Source organism: Pipistrellus kuhlii, unplaced genomic scaffold (genome assembly GCF_014108245.1).
Source record: "Pipistrellus kuhlii isolate mPipKuh1 unplaced genomic scaffold, mPipKuh1.p scaffold_m20_p_44, whole genome shotgun sequence".
NCBI lineage: Eukaryota > Metazoa > Chordata > Mammalia > Chiroptera > Vespertilionidae > Pipistrellus > Pipistrellus kuhlii.
Window position 1 is genome coordinate 2,593,174 of NW_023425545.1, and position 20,524 is coordinate 2,613,697.

Consider the following 20,524-nt stretch of genomic DNA (forward strand, 5'->3'; position numbering starts at 1 on the left):
CACAGGCGGCCGAGCCCGGCTCCTCTGCACTGAGCGCGCCCAGAGGCCGGCAGAGGGGCCGAGGGACAGCGAGAGGCTGTCCCAGCGGCAGTGCCGCTCCTTCGCCTGGCGTGGGGCCCAGCATCCTGCATCGCCCTTCAGGGGTCAGTGGGCAGCGCGTGAGCCCCTGCCCCCTGACCCCACACCCCCAGCCGCCAGCAAGCCCCCTGCCCTCTGAGACCAAGCAGTCACCGCGGCGGCGGGGCAGGGCAGGGGCTGTGGGGCTCCCCTGGGGCAGCCCTGGCTGGCACGCACAGCCCCGCGGTCAGGGTGCTGCGGGCACGGAGGTTCTGGAAGCTGCTGCCGACCATCGCCGGGCCCCGCGTGGTCCCGTCCCCGCTCGGCATCCGTCCCGCCGGGCCCGGAGCGGGACCAGCAGGGCTCATGCTTCCTCACAGCTGACCCCGGCACCTCCTGCAGGGCCTGGTGAAAGGGGACCGAGGTCAGAGAGGTGTGAGGACACCCCCCCCCCCGTCCCCTCCTGGCCTGGGGCCACTGCCCAGCCCCCTCAGCCTGCCCGTCTAGTGGGCGCCACACTCATTTCTCCGCTGACCCACCAGCACCAGCACCTGGTGGGCGAGGCTGCCGCAGGTTTGGGGGCTAAGGGCAGCAGAGGGCAGGACAGGGCACTCAGTGTCCAGCCTGTCCCTTCGGAAAAGCGAGAAGACAGCGAGGCCTGAGGACCAGGCAGCGTTCAGGCTCAGGCCAGAGGACAGGGAGGCGAGGCCTGCCAAGGGGCCAAGACAGACACACCGCGACCGGCCCTCGGAGCCTCAGTTTCCCGCCTGAACACTGAGCTGGCACCCGCAGGTGCCCCTCCTGATCGCCACTTCACTGTCCCGGCCCCGCCGGCCCCGCGGCAGCCTCACCTCCCACGGAGCCGGCGTCCGAGTCCGTGATGTGCGTGATGGAGAAGCGGGAGGCGGGCGCGGGCGCGGGCGCGGGCGAGACCGTGGGTGAGACGGTGAAGCGCGAGAAGGGGCCGGGCGCCGCCGGCTTGGGGGGTGCGGCGGGGACGGCCGGGGCGGGCTCCCTGACCGGCATCAGCAGGAAGCCGCCGTCCCAGGGGAACGCCCCGCCTGCAAAACGCCGTGGTCGCTGACGTCACTGCCAGTGACAACACAGGCCTCGCCCCGCCATGACACCCACCCACCCGTGACGTAGCAGGACCCTGGCCCCGCCCTCAGACCACGCCCACCACACAAGGCCCCTCCCCTCCCCCTCCTGCGCCTGCAGACCCCGCCCCAGCTCACCCTCCGGGCCAGTCAAGTGAATGGGGGAGCCTTCGGGGGGCCGCAGCCGGCGGCGGGGGGCGCTGGGACTACCGGGCAGGAAGGCAGCGGGCGACTCCTTGGCTCCGGGGAAGGGCTCCCCGAGCTCCCGGGTGGGGCTTTCCTGCGGGGTCAGGGCAGCGGGTGATGTGGGCGGCCACTCCCTCTGCTTCCCTCCCACCGTGGCCCGGCCCGCCCCCTGCAGAGCCCCGCCCCCTTCAGAGCCCCGCCCCCTCCTGCAGAGCCCCGCCTCCTCCTGTAGAGCCCCGCCTTCACTCTTGCAGAGCCCCGCCCCTCCTGCAGAGCCCCGCCCCCTCCTGCAGAGCCCCGCCCCCTGCAGAGCCCCGCCCCCTGCAGAGCCCCGCCTCCTGCAGAGCCCCGCCTCCTCCTGTAGAGCCCCGCCTTCACTCTTGCAGAGCCCCTGGCATCCCCCAGCAGAGCCCCGCCCCCTGCAGAGCCCCGCCCCTCCTGCGGAGCCCCGCCCCCTCCTGCAGAGCCCCGCCCCCTGCAGAGCCCCGGCCCGGCCCCCACCCCCACGCAGCCCCCCACCTGGTCGAAGAGGTGGACGGTGACGGCGTCGAAGAAGGACACGGCCTTCTTCTTGGGCTCCAGGTCCCGGCGGAAGGCGGCGGGCAGCAGGCCGGGCATCTTGAGCAGGCTGCGCAGGCGGCGCGCGCTCTGGCTCTCGCCCACCACCACCGGCACGGGCGCCTCGTCCTCGCTCTCCTCGCTCGGCTCCCGGACGCTGTCGCCGCCGAGCTCGTCCGAGCCGTCGCTGTCCTCGCTGTCCTCGTCCTCCTCCTCCGGCCGGCCCTCCGCCCGGGCCGGGCAGAGCGGGGCTCCGGGGGCGCCCTGGGTGCCTGTCCTTCCCGGCAGGGCGGGCGGCGGGCCGCGGGCCTCGGGGGGCTCGGAGCGGGGGCCCTCGGAGCCGCGCGGGACCGGGGTCAGAAGGAAGACCTTGGGACGCCCAGCACCGGGCTCTGGCGGCGCTTGGGCCGGGCCGTGGGGCCGGGGCACCTCCCGCCTGGGGCCAGGGGAGGGGTCCCCCGGAAGTGGCAGCAGGGGCCCCGCTCTGGGGCCAGGGCTCTGCGCCTCCCCGGGCACCCAGGGCTCCGACGGCTGTGCCGGCCGCGGCCCCGGGCGCTGGGCACGCCCCAGGCCCGGCTCCGGCCCCTTCTCCGGCCCCGCTGGGGGCTCGGGCTCCGTGTCCAGGTCCGAGAAGTAGGCGGAGTCGCGGTAGGGGGTCTTCTCGCTGAGGGAGGCCGGCAGCGCGGTGTCCGGCCCGGGGCCCTCACCCTCCGGGGCCTCCTTGGGCGCGAACTCGGGGGACTCGTAGTTCTCGGTGTCGTAGCCGCTGTCCAGGGCCCGGGGCTGCCCCCCGGCGCCGCCCCCGGCCGGCGGGCTGCACGCCTCGCAGCCGCCGCGGGAGCACGGGATGCCCGGCGGGTCCGGCGGGTGGGGCGTGGCCTCCTGCCTCTGCGGGGAGCGGGGGGCCGGCGCCGAGCCCAGCCCCTCGGCCGGAGGGCCGGCGCTGGACACGCCGGTGGACACGCCGGACGTGGCCTCGGTGGTGTCCCCGTCCTCGCTGCCCGGCGCCTCCCGCTCCAGGGAGCCGCTGCCTCCGTCCCCCGTGGGGGCCGGCTCCGGGGCCGCGGCCTGGCCGCCAGCGGGCGCGTGGGAGGCGGGCGGGGCCGTGGGCGCGCTGGCCTCCCCCGCGGGAAGCAGGGCTCCCTCCAGGGACGGGGTCGGGGCAGACGGAAGGGGCATTTGGGGTGCCGCAGGGCCCTGGGCCTCCTCTGCGCGCCTGGGCTCTGTCGGGGGGCTGGGGTCCCCCCTCTCTGCTGCCTCTGTCCAGGGGGCTGTGGCCAGGCCCTCGGCAGGACACGGACGGGGGAGGTCCCGGCCCAGGCAGGCCCCCTCTGGCGCCGGGAGAGGTGCTCTGGGGGTCCCAGGGGCCAGGGGGTGGCCCTGGAGGGCACGCTCCCTGCCCGGACAGCCGTCCACGCGGCTGCCGTCCGTGCGGCCTCCCGGGCAGCCCGGGACCCGGGGCGCGGGGGCCCACCTGCTGCTGGGCAGCCAGGGTCCCGCCGTCCCAGAGGTGCAGGCGCCCAGGGGGTCCCCAAAGACAGCACCCTCCGCCGTGGCCTCCACCGGCATCGGGCCCCCGGGCGAGGGCGAGGGGCAGGGCGGGCCACGCGTGGGGCTCCGGCCTGGGTGGGGGTCAGGGCGGCTGGGAAGCGTCTGGCCCAGCGGCGGCTCCGTAGCCGGCGAGGCGGCCGCGCCGTCGGAATCCTCGCGCTCTGGGCCCGGGGAGCGCGGGGCGCAGCCGGCGCAGTCGGGGTCGTGGCCGGCGGCGGGCGCGGGCCCCTCCAGGCGAATGAAGTACTCGCTGCCCACGGAGGGGCTGTGCGCGCTCAGAACCGGCACCACGCCCGGCGGCGCGCCCCCTGGCGGCGAGAAGGCGGCGGCGCGGGGCTCCTGCAGGCTGCCGGCGCGGGCCGGGCTCAGCGCGCCCCCTGGCGGCGAGAAGGCGGCGGCGCCGCGGCCCGCCTCCCACGTGCACTCGAAGCTGAGGCCGCGGCGGGTCTGGGTCACGGTGAGCACGTCCTCGCCCTCGGCGTGGAAGCCGTCGCCCGAGAACCGCGCCAGCAGCGGGAAGGACGAGGCCGAGGTCGGCTCGCCGCCCAGCGCCAGGCCCCCCGCGCCCGGCCCGCCCCCGCGGGGCCGCAGGGAGCGCCAGCGCCGCTCGAACTCCTCCTCCTCCGCGGCCTCGGCGGCGCCGCGGGCGCTCAGGCAGCACAGCAGCAGGTGCACCTCCTCGGCCGTGGGCCGCTGCTCGGGCTGCAGCCAGCAGAACTGCATCACCTCGTACCTGCGGGGGGCGCGGCGCTCAGCCCTGCCCTGACCCCCAGCAGTGAGCCCCCTGCCCTCGGGTCAGGTCCGGGGGCCCCTCCTCACACTGGGGCAGGTAAAGGACCCCCCCTTCCCCCCCCCCCCCCGTTTCAGTGGAACCAGCAGTGGGCAGGGACCCTCCTGCGGGCGGCTGTGCTTCGGGTAGACGGGGGAGGCCGGGGGGAGGCCGGGCTCCCTGCGGCCAGAGGGCAGCTGGGGGAGCTGGAAGCCCAGGGGCAGGAGCTGCGCCCGAGTGCCCCCTCCCGCCGGGACCCCCCGGCCGCCGTGCTCACCAGCGGTCGGACAGCGCCAGTGGCAGCCGGGGCTTGGGCAGCTTGAGCTGCTGCTCGCGGACGGCGAAGGCCAGCACCTCGCGGTCCGAGTGCTGCGGGTAGGGCTGCGCGCCCAGCTCCAGCAGCTCCCACAGGGTCACGCCCAGGGACCTGCGGGGACTGCCATCAGCGGGCGCTGCGCGGGGCAGCCCGTCCTCCGGGCGCCTCTCCCCCAGACAGCGGCAGGGCCCAGGGCCAGGCCCGCCCTGAACGAGCCCAATCCATCGTGTGTTTGTTCGCTCATTCATTCATTCATTCTCTTTCCACGCCCAAGACCAGCACTGCCTGCCGGCAGCTGCCCAGGCAGAGCTCGGCCTGCCGGCCACGGCAGGGGCCGGAGGGAGGGACGGACTGCCACGCTGGGGGAGGGGCATCTCGGGACGCCTGGTCAGCACGGGGTGCGGGCGGGACCGTGGGAGGAGGCCACGGGGCTCCCCCTGGGACAGCGGCTTCACCAGCTCCGGGGGACGGGCTGCCCCGAGGCTGAGGGACAAAGCAGATTTGGCAACAGAGAAGCCACGGCCTTGGCCCCGGCCACCGTCCGGGACAGCGGTGTGCACTCGGCCCGCTCCGGCACAGGGGCCACAGGGGGCTCGGTCCTGTGTCCTCCCCAGACACCAGCGCCGGCAGAGCAGCCGAGTCTGACGGGGGCGGGGGGACTCACCACACGTTGCTGGCCTTGGTCTGGTCCACCACCAGCAGGTTGCCGTGCACCTCGTCCACCAGCTCCGGGGCGATCCAGCGCAGCGGCACCCACAGCTGGTCCGCCGTCACAAAGTAGTCCTCCTGCTGAGGCAGCACCCCCTGCAGGCGCCGGCCCCCAGCCCCCCAGCCCCCCAGCTCCCCAGCCCCCCAGCCCCCCCAGCCCCTCAGCCCCCCAGCCGTGGCAGTCCGCCCCTCCCTCCAGCCTCCGCATGGAGCAGACCGAAGCTCCCCACAGCCCCCAGGCCCCCCACAGCCCCCGGGCCCCACCCCGAGTCCCTCCCAGCCCCGAGCCCCCCACAGCCCCCGGGCCCCACCCCAAGGCCCTCCCAGCCCCGGGCCCCCCACAGCCCCCAGGCCCCCCACAGCCCCCGGGCCCCACCCCGAGGCCCTCCCAGCCCCGGGCCCCCCACAGCCCCCGGGTCCCCCACAGCTCCCGCGCCCCATCCCGAGGCCCTCCCAGCCCCGGGCCCCACCCCACGGCCCCCAGGCCCCACCCCGAGGCCCTCCCAGCCCCGGGCCCCCCACAGCCCCAGGGCCCCACCCCGAGGCCCTCCCAGCCCCGGGCCCCCCACAGCCCCCGGGCCCCCCACAGCTCCCGGGCCCCATCCCAAGGCCCTCCCAGCCCCGGGCCCCCCACAGCCCCCGGGCCCCCCACAGCCCCCGGGCCCCACCCCGAGTCCCTCCCAGCCCCGGGCCCCCCACAGCCCCCGGGCCCCACCCCAAGGCCCTCCCAGCCCCGGGCCCCCCACAGCCCCCGGGCCCCCCACAGCCCCCAGGCCCCACCCCGAGGCCCTCCCAGCCCCGGGCCCCACCCCACGGCCCCCAGCCCCTGGCGGCCCCACCCGCGGCTCACTCGGTATTTGCCGTGGGACAGGCCGTAGTCTCCGATCTTCACTGTCAGATCGGCGGTGAGCAGGCAGTTCCTCAGGGCCAGGTCACTGGGGGGGGGGGGGTGTGTCAGCGGCCAGGCCCAGGGGGGCTTCCAGGCCCCCTAGGGGCTGCGCCTGGATCTGCTCCATGACGGGCAGGGAGGGTGTCCAATAGGCAGCGCCGTCCCTGCCCGGAGCCCGCCCTCCCAGCACCGGGCACTCCGGTCCACAGGGACCCGGCCACGAGTGTTGCCATGGGGACGAGGACCACGTGGCCCCGGAGACAGCAGGCCGGGCCCAGTGTCACTCCCCTTACCTCCTCCTGCACCCCCACTTCTTCGGGGTCACCAGCCTGCTGGCCCTGCCATCCCTCGTCTCTTGAGGGCCAGCCAGCCGGGACTCTGTGGTCTGTCCTCCCGCCCATCAGCCGTGGCCGTGGCCTCAGCTCGTCGCTGGGGAGGCTGAGTCCTAGGTGTCCCGGGGCCCAGCTCTGCCCACACAGCTGGGGCGGGACGGGTAGGGGGCGGGGGGCCTGCCCCTGGCAACGGGGTCCCCAGCCCAGCAGCCGCCTGGGCTGCCGCGCCCCCTGCCTGCCTGCCTGCCAGCGGGGTGGTGTCTGGGCGCAGGGCCACGTCCAGGGCCACGCCGGGGCATGAGGGCGTGGGCACGGCAGGCGGGGCTGGCAGCTGCCCTCTTCAACAAAATCACTGATGCTGGAGTTGGGAGTCAGCACTCAGCACCAGGATCTTGTTGGGGAGGACGGCACGTCTCGTCCGGCCGCGTCATCGCCAGGTCTCCGGGCTGTCCCCTGGCTGGGCACCCGCCCGTCTGTGCCCTCGGGCCTGAGCCTCCCTCCCTGGCCTGAGGGCGATGGGAGGGGGCACGGGGGCACTGCCGCCTCTGGGGCAGAGGACAAGCACTTCAGCCGCCCCGCTGGGCCGGCGTCTGCCCCCACCCCCTGCCCTCTGTTCAATAAAAGGACTGTCAAGTGGTCCACGGACACCGCTCGGACGCTCCCATGGGCCCCACGAGCTCTGGGGAGCGGCCCCTGCCCCTGTGCCCGGCCCCTGCCCCGTACCCGCCCTCCCCTGAGCCCCGCCCCTCCCTGTGTCCCCTCCCCTGTGCCTGCCCCCTCCCCGAGCCCCCTCGCCATGCCCCTCACCTGTGCCCCCCTCCCCGAGCCCCCCTCCCCGTGCCCCCCTCCCCGAGCCCCCTCGCCGTGCCCCTCCCTGTGCCTGCCCCCTCCCCGTGCCCCTCCCCTGTGCCTGCCCCCTCCCCTAGCCCCCTCGCCGTGCCCCCCTCCCCTGTGCCCCCCCTCCCTGTGCCCCCTCCCCTGCCCCCCTCGCCGTGCCCCTCCCCTGTGCCCCCCTCCCTGTGCCCCCCTCCCCCGTGCCCCCTCGCCGTGCCCCCCCCCCGTGCCCCCCTCGCCGTGCCCCTCCCCTGTGCCCCCCTCGCCGTGCCCCCCTCCCCTGTGCCCCCCCCCCTGTGCCCCCCTCCCCGTGCCCTCCTCGCCGTGCCCCTCACCTGTGCCTGCCCCCCTCCCTGTGCCCCCCTCCCTGTGCCCCCCTCCCCTGTGCCCCCCGTGCCCCCTCGCCGCCCCCCTCCCCTGTGCCCCCCCGTGCCCCCCCCGTGCCCCCTCCCCTGTGCCCCCCTCCCCGTGCCCCCCCCGTGCCCCTCACCTGTGCACGTAGCTGCCGCGGTGCAGGTGCCGCAGGCCGCAGGCCACCTCGCAGGCCAGGCGCTGCAGCGTCAGCGGGTCGGGCGCCAGGGGCTCCGCCGCCCGGCAGCTCCGCAGGTAGCCCTTGAGGTCGCCCTGTGAGAGGGGCCGTCACCGCCTCACCGCGGGGGGGTGAGCCCTGCACCCCCACAGCCGGTGCACCCCCCACAGCCGGTGTACCCCCCACAGCCCGTACACCCCCCCACAGCCGGTGCACCCCCCACAGCCGGTGCACCCCCCACAGCCCGTACACCCCCACAGCCGGTGTACCCCCCACAGCCCGTACACCCCCACAGCCGGTGTACCCCCCACAGCCCGTACACCCCCACAGCCGGTGCACCCCCACAGCCGGTGTACCCCCACAGCCGGTGCACACCCCCCCCCCCCACCAGCCGGAGCCCTGCTGCCCCCGGGCAGGGGGGCAGGCGGGGGCAGGGGGGCAGGGGGGGGCAGGGGGCAGGCGGGGGCAGGGGTGGGGGGCAGGTGGCAGGCGGGGGCAGGGGGGCAGGGGGGCAGGCGGGGGCAGGGGGGCAGGGGGGCAGGCGGGGGCAGGGGGCAGGCGGGGGCAGGGGGGCAGGGGGGGGCAGGGGTGGGGGGCAGGGGGGCAGGCGGGGGCAGGGGTGGGGGGCAGGGGGCAGGCGGGGGCAGGGGTGGGGGGCAGGCGGGGCAGGGTGGGGGCAGGGGGGCAGGCGGGGGCAGGGTGGGGGGCAGGGGGCAGGCGGGGGCAGGGGTGGGGGGCAGGAGGGGGCAGGGGTGGGGGGCAGGGGGGCAGGCGGGGGGGCAGGGGGGCAGGCGGGGGCAGGGGGGCAGGCGGGGGCAGGCGGGGGCAGGGGTGGGGGCAGGGGGCAGGCGGGGGCAGGCGGGGGCAGGCGGGGGCAGGGGTGGGGGCAGGGGGCAGGGGGGCAGGGGTGGGAGCAGGGGGGTGCTCACCATGGCGCAGAACTCCATCACCAGCAGGTAGGGCGTCGCCTCCGTGCACTGGGCCAGGCACTGGAGCAGGTTGCTGTGCTGCAGGGCCCTGTGGAGCCACAGGCTGACCCGGCTCCCACGGACGCCCCGGGCGGGGATGGGGACGGGAGGGGGAGGAGGACAGGGCAGGGAGGGGAGGAGGGGCAGAGCACAGAGCTTGCCTTGCGTGACAGGGTCCCGGCGCCCAGCGCAGCCCCCGCCTCCAGCCCCCGGCCCGGCCCCGCCTCACCCACCGGTAGGGCTGCGCCTCCTCCAGGAAGTGCATCTGCTGGTGCACACTGGCGCCGGCCTCCAGCTCCTTCACCACCACCCGGGCGCTGCTCCGCCCCGAGTGCACCTCCCCCAGCAGCACCTGCGGGGAGTCACCCTGCGGCCGCCGCCCGCCGTGCACAGGGCACCCCTCCCCGCCCGCCTATGCACGGGGCACCCCTGCCCGCCCGCCTGTGCACGGGGCACCCCTGCCCGCCCGCCCGCCTGTGCACGGGGCACCCCTGCCCGCCCGCCCGCCTGTGCACGGGGCACCCCTGCCCGCCGCCTGTGCACGGGGCACCCCTGCCCGCCCGCCTGTGCACGGGGCACCCCTGCCCGCCCGCCTGTGCACGGGGCACCCCTGCCCGCCCGCCTGTGCACGGGGCACCCCTGCCCGCCCGCCCGGCTGGGTCAGGGAGAGGCTGGCTCTGGGCACCTCCCTTCCGGGGGGCACACGCCTCCCAGGCTGCAGACCCAGCTCCCCAGGAGGGGCCCAGCGGGGGCACCTGGAGAGAGGGGACCCCAGGACTGGGCAGCTCCCAGGAAAAGCTCCACCTGCCCCTGCCCCCCACCTGCCCGCCCGCCCGCCTCACCTTCCCGAACCAGCCTCGGCCGATCTCCTCCAGGTACAGCAGGCTGTGCCGGCCCAGGGCCGAGCACTGGAGCAGCTGCACTGTAACCGGGGCGAGGCTCAGGGACCAGCTCCGCCACCGCCGTCCCCCTCGCCTCGCCTCCGGGGGCCCCTGGGGCACTGGGCGGCCTCGGGCGCTCGGTGCCTAGAGCGGCCGGCCGGCCGGGCCCACGGGAAGGACAGGGCTGGCATTCCAGCGCCAGAGGCTCCCAAAGGCCCTTTGTTGGGCGGCTTGGCAGGGGCAGCGGGGACACAGGGCCCATTCTCCGCGGGCCAGCTGGTGAGGCCGGGTGCGGGGGTCCGGGCCGGGGGGGCCGCTCACGCCCTCCGGGCCGGGGATTCCCCGAATTCTGCTCCCACGCCGACGGCCCCGAGGGCCAGGCATGCTGACCTCCATGGCTCTGAGTCCCGGCTCCACCCGCACCGCTGCGCGCGGCCCAGGAGGCGCTGGTTCCGGAGAGGCCCGGGGGTGCCGGGCGCCTGGCCGTTTGGGCCGTGGGTTCCCGGTCGCTGAGGCGGGGCGAGGGGGAGTTGGGCGGCCTCTCCCGGACCTGCCCTCACCGCGGCCCGGAGCCGCCAGGCCAGGCGCCTGAGCAATAACCCTGCGTCTGTGCCGCGTCTCCAGAGAGTGAGGGCGTCCGGCCACTCGGGGACCCACAGGCCCAGAGGGGCGCGGAGGGAGGGGGTCTGGGAGCTCCCGGGCAGGGGGCCCAGCCGTGGCATCGCTATGGCGACGGCAGGAAACACGGGGCCTCAAAGCTTCTCAGAGTCAGGCCCAGCCACGGGGTGACAGGCGAGGCCGGGCGTGGCCCCGGGGCCCTGGCTCCCCAGCCGCCCAGGTGCAGGCTCAGCACCGCGGTCAGCGGGGGCTGGGCCGACCGTGGGTGTGAGGTGCCCTTTGCACGGACGCCCGGCCCTGCCCGCCTGGGGCTGTGGAGACCCAGGGGCCCTCTGGGCCGGCCTGGGGCTGCCAGCTCCTCTGCTCCAGGGTCAGAACAGGGCCACGGCGAAGGCGGCTCCAGGGGCAGCGTCTGGTGAGGACCCGTGGGGCCGGGGACAGAAGTGGGGCGAGCCGGCCCCCGCCCTGCGCCCCAGCGAAAGGCCATTCACGGGCCCCGGAGGAGGGCCCACGTGGCCGCTGGTGCCGGGGTCTGGGGGCCGCTGGCCCTGGACGCTCCCGTCCCCCCTCGCCCCCCCTCCGGCACCGCGTCCAGCCCAGGCCCCGCCAGCACAGCAGCCCCGGGGGCTGTTCCCCGGCCGCTCTCCGGCCCGGGTCCCCCTCCCCTCCCCAGGACCACGGCTCCTGAGCCCCAGGCCTCCTCCCGGGGCACCGCCTCCCCCCTGCCCGCTCGCTCACCTGACCGGCCCGGCTGCCGGGCCATGGGCAGCGAGACCTCGGTCAGCGGCAGCACATACACGTCGGGGCCGTCCTGGGCCGGGGAGCCCTGTGCCGAGCAGCCGGCCGCGAGCTCCTCGCCCTCGGCATTCTCAAACTCCTGGGGGCCGGGGGCGGGGGGGGCTCTGAAAGGCCTCTTCCCTCGGAGCCCCCGCGGGCACCCCTCACCCATCCCCTGGCTCCTGGGCACAGCCCCACAGCCCCGCCGGCACCAGCTGCCCGGGAGGCTGGTGTCTCCGTGCCCGTCACCCACGCTGCCCGGGGACGAGCCCCCAGACGCCCGCCCTGCCTCCGGACAGGAGCTCCTGCCTTAGGGGGCAGGGACCCCGCCAGCTCCCCCAGCCCCGGCCCGCGCCTCCTACCCTGCCCGGCCACGGACCTTCAGCCGCTCCCGCCTCCCAGGAGCCGGGCGAGGGCAGCCCCACCTGCCTGGCTGGGGTTCGAAGGCGCCACCACACCTGTCTGTCTGGGGGACACACCCTCCCCCCCACCCCCCCACCCCGGGGCCGGGGCGCGGCCTGAAGGCAAAGTCTGCCTGAAGCCGCAGCCGGAGCGGCTGTGACAGCCCCAGAGGGACCAGGTGGGGCGGTGGGTGTGGGTGTGGAGGGGGAGCCAGGCCGGGCTCCCCGCCCGCCCGCCCGCCGGGTGCTGGGTGGCCCCTCTCTCGGGGCCTCGCTTTCCCAGCGGCAAGAGGGAGGCAGGAGCCTGCGTCCCCACAGGCCGTCCGTTCCGCGCCAGCGGACAGAGCTCTGAGGGCGCTGGGACCCCGCCCCCTCCCTGCCCGGCCGGCAGGCCCCGCCCTTTACCTGCCGGGGCCCCCGCGCGGCCCCCCAGACGGCGCCGGCCCAGCGGGCGAGCAGGTAGGGCAGCGTGAGCATCCTGCCCGGCCCCGGCCCAGCGCCCCACGGGCCTCCGGGGCGCGGGCTCCGGAATGCCATGTCCCGGGACCTGAGGGGGCGCCCGGAGGGGGCACAGCGGGCCCTGTGCGGCCGGCTCGCACAGCGAACAAGGAGGGGTGACTTATACGGCGCCCTCCAGGCCCGCCCCGCCCCACCCCCCCCCCGGGGTCTTCCAGGAACCCCGCTGCCTGGCGGGTCGGGGCCGGGAGGGGGGAGGGCAAACTGCCCGCTGCCCGCTGTGGGCGCGTGACAGCGAGTCCTTGTTCGTTGTCCTCACAGGCAGTGCCCACACCCCATGAGGTGGCGGGGGGACACGCTGTTCCTCCAGAATGCCGGGGGTGGGCACTGGCATGGAGACCCACGGGGGCTGTGCTGGGCCACGGGTGCCCCCCCAGGACCTCCCGGGCCCGGAATCTGACCCTCGGCCGGGGCGGGGCCGTGGGGCCGTGGGCGGCTGCTGCTGGGTCAGGGGAACCGGCCCCAGGCCGCTGGCTGGGTCCCCGCTCCCAGCTCAGAGCTGCTGGGGGGGAGGGCGCTGTGGGCAGCCATGGGCTTGCGAGCTGGGGGACTGCACCCCAAGGGGCGCCCTCGGCCACCGCTCTTAGGAGGCTCAGCCCAGGGGCTGCTGGGAACTGGTCCTGCAGGGCCCCGGGAGGGGCGGTCACGCTGGCCCTGACGTTGGCCCTGACAACGGCTGCCTCCCTTTCCTGAGCCCAGTGCCGGGACCCTGCTCCCGCCGCCCTGGGGCAGACAGGCCCTCCCAGCCAGCCCGGAGCCCGGCCCCAGGCCCCCTCCCAGCCCGGAGCCCGGCCCCAGGCCCCCTCCCAGCCCGGAGCCCGCCCCCAGGCCCCCTCCCAGCCCGGAGCCCGGCCCCAGGCCCCCTCCCAGCCCGGAGCCCCCGGCCCCAGGCCCCCTCCCAGCCCGGAGCCCCCGGCCCCAGGCCCCCTCCCAGCCCGGAGCCCGGCCCCAGGCCCCCTCCCAGCCCGGAGCCCGGCCCCAGGCCCCCTCCCAGCCCGGAGCCCCGGCCCCAGGCCCCCTCCCAGCCCGGAGCCCCGGCCCCAGGCCCCCCCCCCGCCCGGAGCCCGGCCCCAGGCCCCCTCCCAGCCCGGAGCCCCCCGGCCCCAGGCCCCCTCCCAGCCTGGAGCCCCCCGGCCCCAGGCCCCCTCCCAGCCTGGAGCCCCCCGGCCCCAGGCCCCCTCCCAGCCCGAGCCCCCGGCCCCAGGCCCCCTCCCAGCCCGGAGCCCCAGCCCCAGGCCCGCTCCCAGCCCGGAGCCCCCCGGCCCCAGGCCCGCTCCCAGCCCGGAGCCCCCCGGCCCCAGGCCCCCTCCCAGCCCGGAGCCCGGCCCCAGGCCCGCTCCCGCCCAGAGGGCCAGAGCACAGCCCCAGGCCTGGCCTGCGCGGGGGCAGCCTGAGGCGGATCTGTGAGGGCCGGGGGGGAGGGGGTCCTGAGGGCCAGCCCAGCGGCAGCCCCACAGGAGGCACCGACCACAGCCCGGACCCAGCCTCACCTTGAAGCCGATGCCGCCCTTCTTACAGCACAGGCAGGCCAGCATGAGGGCGACGGCGGTGAGGAGCCCGGACAGGGCCACGGCCGGCACGGCCAGCGAGGACGGCCAGGAGAGCTCGCCGAGCCGGGCGCCGCCTGCAAGGGAGGGCGTCAGGCGGCCTCTGCGCCGGCCCCGGCCCCTGCCCCGGCCCCTGCCCCGGCCCCACTGCCCGGCCCACTGCCCCGGCCCCACTGCCCAGCCCCTCCAATACCCCCGGCCCCCACTGCCCCAGCTCCCAATATCCCCCCGATCCCCACTGCCCCCAGCCCCCACTCCCCCCCGGCCCCTCCAATACCCCCCCAGCCCCTCCAATACCCCCCGGCCCCCACTGCCCAGCCCCTCCAATACCCCCGGCCCCCACTTTCCCCCCTGCTCCCCACTACCCCCAGCCCCACTTCATAGTACGGCCTCAGCACCCCACCCCTGCTCCAGCACCCACACCGACACACCAGGCAGCCACAGGGGCCCGAGCCTGCAGTCCCTCCGCCAGCCACCGGGGGCCACTCCGGCCTCACTGGGCACACTTCCCCATTGAGGGGTTCGCAGACTCCCCTCCACAAGGTCAGGGTCCAGGGGCTGTGGGGGACCCCTCACGTCTTTCTCAGACTCTGGCCACCCCCCCTCGGAGCCTTCCCGGGGGATCATTGCCAAAGCTCTCGGGGTGTCACGGGAAAGGTTGAGATGGGGGGGCCCCGGCCCCCGTAACGGGCCACGGCAGTGCTGGCCACGTGCCGGCTCTGGGCACTGTCTGGCTCTGAGGCGGGGCCCGCTGTCCCCAGAAGGTGGCGCCGGGTGGGCGGGCACGTCCTGGCACCCCGCAGACGGGGCCCCTCCCGCAGCCCCTGGTCAGGGCAGCCCCCCAGGCTCGCCCTCACTGGGTGGGGAAACCCGGGTGCCGGGACAGCAGACAGGCCCCCACAGGCACGGCCCCCATAGGGCTCCCGCTAAGCTGGGCTCCGGGGAACCCGGCCCTCTGCGGCGAGGGGACCCCCAGACAGAGGACCAGCGCCCTGTGCACCCCACCGCCGGCTCCCTCTGCCTGGGCCCCGCTCTGCCCACGACCCCCACCTCTCAGCTCCCAGCTGCCCCCAGGCCCCGGCAGACCAGCAGCGAGGAGAGAGGGCGACCGCGGGCAGTGACATCGTAGCCGGGAGGGCGCCCCCTCCTGCCCGGGGGCTGCGGCTCCGGAGGAGACACAAATAGGGGCGCATGTCCCCCCAAGCCGCTTCCGGGCTCCTCCTGGAAGCCCGGCTGGTGGGGAGGGACTGGGCACCCGTTCACGGCCACGCGCTGGGCGCAGCGCACGAGGTCAGGCAGCGGCGGGACAGCCGGCTAAACCTGAACCGGGGCCCCGCGGCCCGAGGGGTCCCTGCCCCGGCGACGGGCCCAGAGGACGCCCCACCGTCCGGCTCCACGTGGAGCGAAGGCCCAGCCCAGAGCAGACAGCGCTGCCGGGGGCGGGCGGCGGGCGGCAGGGGCGGGCGGCGGAGGCTTTGGGGGGAGGGCGGGCACTCAGCCTCTCCAGCCTCACCCCTGCGCCTCTGGTCCCCGGTCTCCGGCCCGGCCACAGCCCGCCGCCTGCAGAGCCGTGAGCCATCGCCGAGGGCGGGAGAGGGTGTGGACACGGCGGCCGGCGGGGAGGGCCACGGGGCGCCACGCGAGGCGCGCCCAGCACCGGCAGGTGCACGGAGGCCGCAGCCAGGCGCGGGCGCCCCGGGGTTTTCTGGGGAGCCGAGCACCCCGAACCAGGTCCCGGCTGGATGCCGTCAGGGCACAGGCCCGGTCACAGGCTCCAGCCCAGTGCAGGGTGACCAGGAGGCAGCTGATCCATGAGTCTCTCTCATCACTGATGTTTCTCTCTCTCTCTCTCCCTCTCTCTTCCTCTCTGGAATCAATAATGATATCTACACTAATAAAAGAGAAACATGCAAATTACCATCACTCCGCTATGCTACCAGCCAATCAGAGTGTGTATGCAAATTAACCTGAAAACCATGGCGGCAGCCCCACCCCCCGTTGCTCTGGGCCTGTGGGGGCTGGAGCAGCCCAGGCGAAGCCACCTGCCCACCATCCCCCACGGCTGAAGCTGGCCCTGGGCACCCATGGCTGACCAGAGGGAGGGAGGCCCAGGTCCCAGGTGCCTGTGGTTGGCTGGAGGAGGGAATCTGGGTCCCGGTTCAGGGTCAGGCAGAGGGGATCAGGATCAATCAAACCAACAGGCAGAAGCAGTTAAGGGCAATCAGGCAGGCAGGCGAGCGGTTAGGAGCCAGCAGTTGGATTGTCAGACGATGTCCGACTGCCATTATTCCCGAGGGGCCCCAGAGTGGAGAGGGTGCAGGCCGGGCGGAGGGACCAGGTCACGGCGTTTAAACAAATAAATAAGTGCTGTCACATCAGACCTTCATCGAGGCTCTCGAATTTCACAGGACGCCCTTCCTGCAGGTCAGGGCAGCCCTTGGCCAGGCCCTGTCCACACCAGATCGCCCCACACAGCCTGCCCACCGCCCCCGGGCCCAGCCTCCCCCCCCATGCAGGGCCCAGTCCCCCCATGCAGGGCCCAGTGCCCCCCATGCAGGGCCCAGTGCCCCCCATGCAGGGCCCAGTGCCCCCCATGCAGGGTCCAGTGCCCCCCATGCAGGGCCCAGTCCCCCCCATGCAGGGCCCAGTGCCCCATGCAGGGCCCAGTCCCCCCCATGCAGGGCCCAGTGCCCCCCATGCAGGGCCCAGTCCCCCCCATGCAGGGCCCAGTGCCCCCCATGCAGGGCCAGTCCCCCCCATGCAGGGCCCAGTCCCCCCATGCAGGGCCCAGTGCCCCCCATGCAGGGCCCAGTGCCCCCCATGCAGGGCCCAGTCCCCCGTGCAGGGCCCAGTCCCCCCATGCAGGGCTCAGGTGCCCCGAGGCTGAACTGCTCACAATGCCCCCAGGGGTCCGCACTGACCCACCCCGTCTGCACCCAGCTGACCCCAGCTCTGCCCTCTGGGTGCCCCTCCTAAGGCCCCTGGCCCTGGGCCGGCCCCAGGCCCTGCTGGAGGTACTCACACGACCACACACTGTGCCGCCGGGAGACGGTGCCCGCCCAGCCGGCCGGGGTCCAGCCAAGCAGCGGCGCACGCAGGCCCCACCGGGGCCCGGCCGTCAGGGCGCTCAGTGCCCGCGCTGGGCAGCACAGCCTGCGGGCCTGGCTCCCGGCCCCGCCCCCCCTGCCCGGTGGCGCAAACAGGATCTCGTGCAGGAAGGAACTGTGCAACCCGCTGCCTGCGGAGCCAGTGCCCGGCGCCCGGAGAGCGAGCCCAGCCCCCGCCCCGACGCCCCAGCGAGCAAGCGGCAGGATTCCGGGGGCACGGGGGCCAGGGGGCCCCACGCCCCCACGAGCCACCCACAGGGCGACCCAGCGCCCGGGCCTGTGGGGCAGTTTCTTGGCAAAGGGTCGCCCGAGGGAGGAGCAGAGTCCCCAGCAGGGCCAGGGCGCCCCCTGCCGGCAGAGACGGGAGGCACGGGCGCCCCCCCGGCCCCCCCCTCGCCCTGGCTGTGTGCGGCAGGCGCCTGGCAGGGCAGGAGCGGCCGAGGGCACATGACACACCCATGTGCTCAGACACCGGCCTCCCCCGGGCCTCCCAGGACAAGCCCACATCTGCAGGACGCCCCGCCCAGGAGCCGGCTCGGCAGCCCCAGTGCCCGCTGACCCCACCCTCGGGCCCTGCCCTCAGCCCGTGGGGCGCCGAGGCCCACCCTCCCTGCTCAGAACCCGGCCAGACCCACGCCTGCCCAGGCTCCCGCAGGTGAGGGGCCTGGGGGCACTTGTGTGGGAGACTGCCCAGGGCCCCCACCGGGGACCCCCCATTTCCTCCCCTGCTGGGGCGCTGGGGGACGAGGCAGGGGGCTCTGGGGGGTGGGGGAGGGCACTGGAGGACGGGGGCTGCTAGCAGGACTGGGGGGGCACTGGGGGATGAGGCAGGGGGCTCTGGGGGGTGGGGGAGGGCACTGGGGGACGGGGGCCGCTAGGGGGGCGGGGGGGGAATGGGGGACGAGGCAGGGGGCTCTGGGGGGGTGAGGGAGGGCACTGGGGGACGGGGGCCGCTAGGGGGACGGGGGGGGGCGCTGGGGGGACGAGGCAGGGGGTGCAGGCTCAGTCCCAGGCCAGGGCTGGCCTCAGCTGCGGCAGCAAGGTGCCCGTCGGAGAGCCGGGAGGAGGGGAACGGGCCCTGCCCACGGAGCCCCAGTCCCGGGCCTGGGCCCCCACCCCGGGGCCAGGACCCGCCTCTCGGGGACGCTTACCTCCTGCCAAAGGGTCAGGACCCTCCGGCCACAGGCCCCCTCCCGGCAGCAAACGCAGGCGGACGCTCCTCACCAAGTGCCCGCGCCCTGCGCCAGGGCCCGCCCGGTGCCCGGGGCCCGGCTGGGCCCGGAGGCGGGACGGGGGCCCCAGCAGGACCGTTAAGGATTCACACTCGTTAAGAATCCGAGTTGGGCCCTAAGTTGTGTGGCTCAGTGGGTAGAGCATCGGCCTGAGGACTGAAGGGTCCCAGGATCAATTCCGGTCAAGGGCATGCACCTTGGTTGCAGGCACATCCCCAATAGGGGGTGTGCAGGAGGCAGCTGATCGATGTTTCTCTCTCACTGCTGTTTCTAACTCTCTATCCCTCCCCTTCCTCTCTGTAAAAAAAATCAATAATAATAAAAAAATCCCAGTTGGGGGGAGCAGAGTGCAGCCCCAGGGGACCCTCCGGGGGTCCCCACCTGCGGACCCACGAGGCGGTGACGACCGCAGAGCCCGGCCGCACACGGGTGAGGCCCCGCAGCAGCTGACACAGAGAGGCCCTGGCCTCCAGCCGATCCCTGAACACCCTCCTCCATCAGCCCCACCGCCCAGCTGTGCCCCGCGAGCCGGAGGCTGAGGTCCGCGGTGGGGAGGGGCTGGAGCCCGCACCCGGGGCCGGAGGGTGACCGCTTCCTGCAGGGCCGGGCCGGGCCTGGGCGGCACCTCCCGCCCGGAGCAGCCCGGTCCCCCCGGCCCCGGCCCGGCCCCGCCTGGGCCACAGCGTCCCCAAGCCGGAGCCCGGGGAGTCCGAGGAGGCCACCCACCGAGCCCCCGCCCCGGCCGCCAGCCCTGTCCCCGCAGGGCAGTGCCGGGGGCGCCGAGCATCCCAAGCCTGGCCCCGCGCCAGGAGGCCCTGCCGCCGGCCTCGTCCGCTGAGTTAGCGGGGCCCCGGCCCCATGACCTGCGGGCGGACTCCGGGCCCCGGGGCCCCGTCCGAGGCAGGGCTCACCCCCACCCAGGGGAGGGCTGGAGCTGGCGGGGACGGGCGCAGCCCTCGCCCAGCCAGGCATCCCCGGTAAACACACGCCAGGGCCACCGGCCCGGGCAGCTAGCTGACAGCACCCCCGCCCCCCGCAGCCTCCCCCCTGCCCGGGACCTGGCACCCCTGAGGCCTCTCTCCTGCGCCTCGGCCGGAGGGCTCTGTGCCACCGCTGTGCCCACGGCGCCCACCTCTGCACACAGCGGCCGGCGGTGGGCAGAGCTCCAGGCCGGCTCCTGCCCTGGGCGGGAGCCTCCCACCAGGACCGGGCCAGGAAGGGCTGGTGGCCTAGGCCCCGGGGGCACTCCCACACCCCCCTGGCCCAGCCCGGCCCTGGCACCCCCCCTCAGGGCACCTGGGCAAACACAGGGCTCCTGCCCCAGTTCCCTGAGCCAGAACCAGAACCAGAACCAGAACTGGCCAGAGACCAGGGAGGGGGCAGCCCGGCCGCCCACCCACTGGGGGCCCAGCCCTGCCCAGGCCGCCCTCAGGCCTGGGGTCCCTGGAGCCGGTCCTCCCGGCGGCCGGCGGGGAGAGGGTTAATTCCCTGCGGAAACAGGAGCATCGGCTGCAGAGGGGCGGCAGGCGGGAGCGGGGGGCACTCACCGGGGTCGAAGTGCGAGCTGAAGGCGAAGCTGGGGTTGAAGAAGGAGGACGACATGGCCCGGCGCCGGCTCCGGCTCCGCTCAGAGTGCCCGCCGCCCCGGCCCGCCCCGCGCCATCGCCATCGCCATCGCCATCGCCATCGCCATCGCCATCGCGGCAGGTGCCGCCGCCGCCGAGCCTGGCGCAGCCCGGCTCCGGGTGCGGGTGCGGGAGCGGGAGCGGGAGCGGGGAGCGGGGTGCGGGAGCGGGAGCGGGTGCGGGGTGTGGGGTGCGGGGTGTGGGGGAGCCGAGGCCACAGCCGGCGCCTCTGTCCGGGCAGCGCGCCGGGCTGGGCTGAGCGGCCGAAAACACGGCGGGAGCGCGCGGGCGGGGGGGGCCTCGGGGGGGGGGGCGGGCCGCGGGGGGGGCCCAGGCTGAGGGCCGGAGGGGGGCGTGCGGTCCGGTCACAGAGATGCGGGGCGCAGGGGGGGGGGGGAGTGGGGCGGAGGGGAGGATGGGCAGCTGGGGCGGAGCAGGCTGGGGTCACGGAGACGCCGAGGAGCGGGGGACACGCGGAGCCCCCCCCCCCCCGGACGTGGGCACCGGCGGCCGGCGGCCAGAACGTGGAGGCGCGCAGGGCGGAGGGGACGGCGGGGCAGGGGCAGGGGCGCGTGGGGCTCGGGGGAGGAGCCGCCTGGGACACCGGCTAGGGCAGGGCGCTTGCCCCCCCCCCCCCATCTGGCCCGGGGTGGGGCGGGGCGGGGCGGGGGTGCCTGAACCCAGGTCCCTCCCACCTGGGAGCTGGGGTGATACTGCCCCCTCTTCGTCCCTCCATTCATTCCCGGCCAGAGCAGCCGGCGCTTTGGCAGGCCGGCCGACAGGGCGGGAGGGAGGCAGCCAGGCCCGCGGAGGACAGGGATCAAGGTCATTGGCGAGGCTCAGGGCCTGGCAGGATGGAGAGGCCGTCCGGCCCTGAGAGAGGCGCCCTTTCTCCCTCAGGCAGGGGGGTCCTGTGGGGGTGCCCCCAGCCTGCGGAGGAGGGGCCAGGTCCCCTCGCAGGGGCTGTGTGGCTGCCGCCAGGGGAGGCCCTGGCCGGGCGGGTGCTCGGACCCAGGCTGAAGCCCC

The 20,524-nt window shown here is 76.1% G+C and overlaps 1 protein-coding gene across 1 annotated transcript; it reads right to left on the reverse strand.

Annotated features, from left to right (window-relative positions):
- Positions 1 to 261: 261 nt before the first annotated feature.
- AATK (apoptosis associated tyrosine kinase) lies at positions 262 to 19,567 on the reverse strand. The gene is made up of 14 exons (XM_036412166.2): positions 19,421 to 19,567; positions 13,478 to 13,611; positions 11,032 to 11,170; positions 9,637 to 9,716; positions 9,028 to 9,146; positions 8,756 to 8,843; positions 7,788 to 7,921; positions 6,093 to 6,177; positions 5,199 to 5,320; positions 4,496 to 4,645; positions 1,860 to 4,182; positions 1,293 to 1,434; positions 909 to 1,118; positions 262 to 462 (listed from the first exon to the last, which is right to left on the reverse strand). The coding sequence occupies exons 1-14, from the start codon at positions 19,473 to 19,475 to the stop codon at positions 422 to 424; spliced, it is 3,822 nt and encodes a 1,273-aa protein (XP_036268059.1). The 5' UTR covers positions 19,476 to 19,567; the 3' UTR covers positions 262 to 421.
- Positions 19,568 to 20,524: the final 957 nt, after the last annotated feature.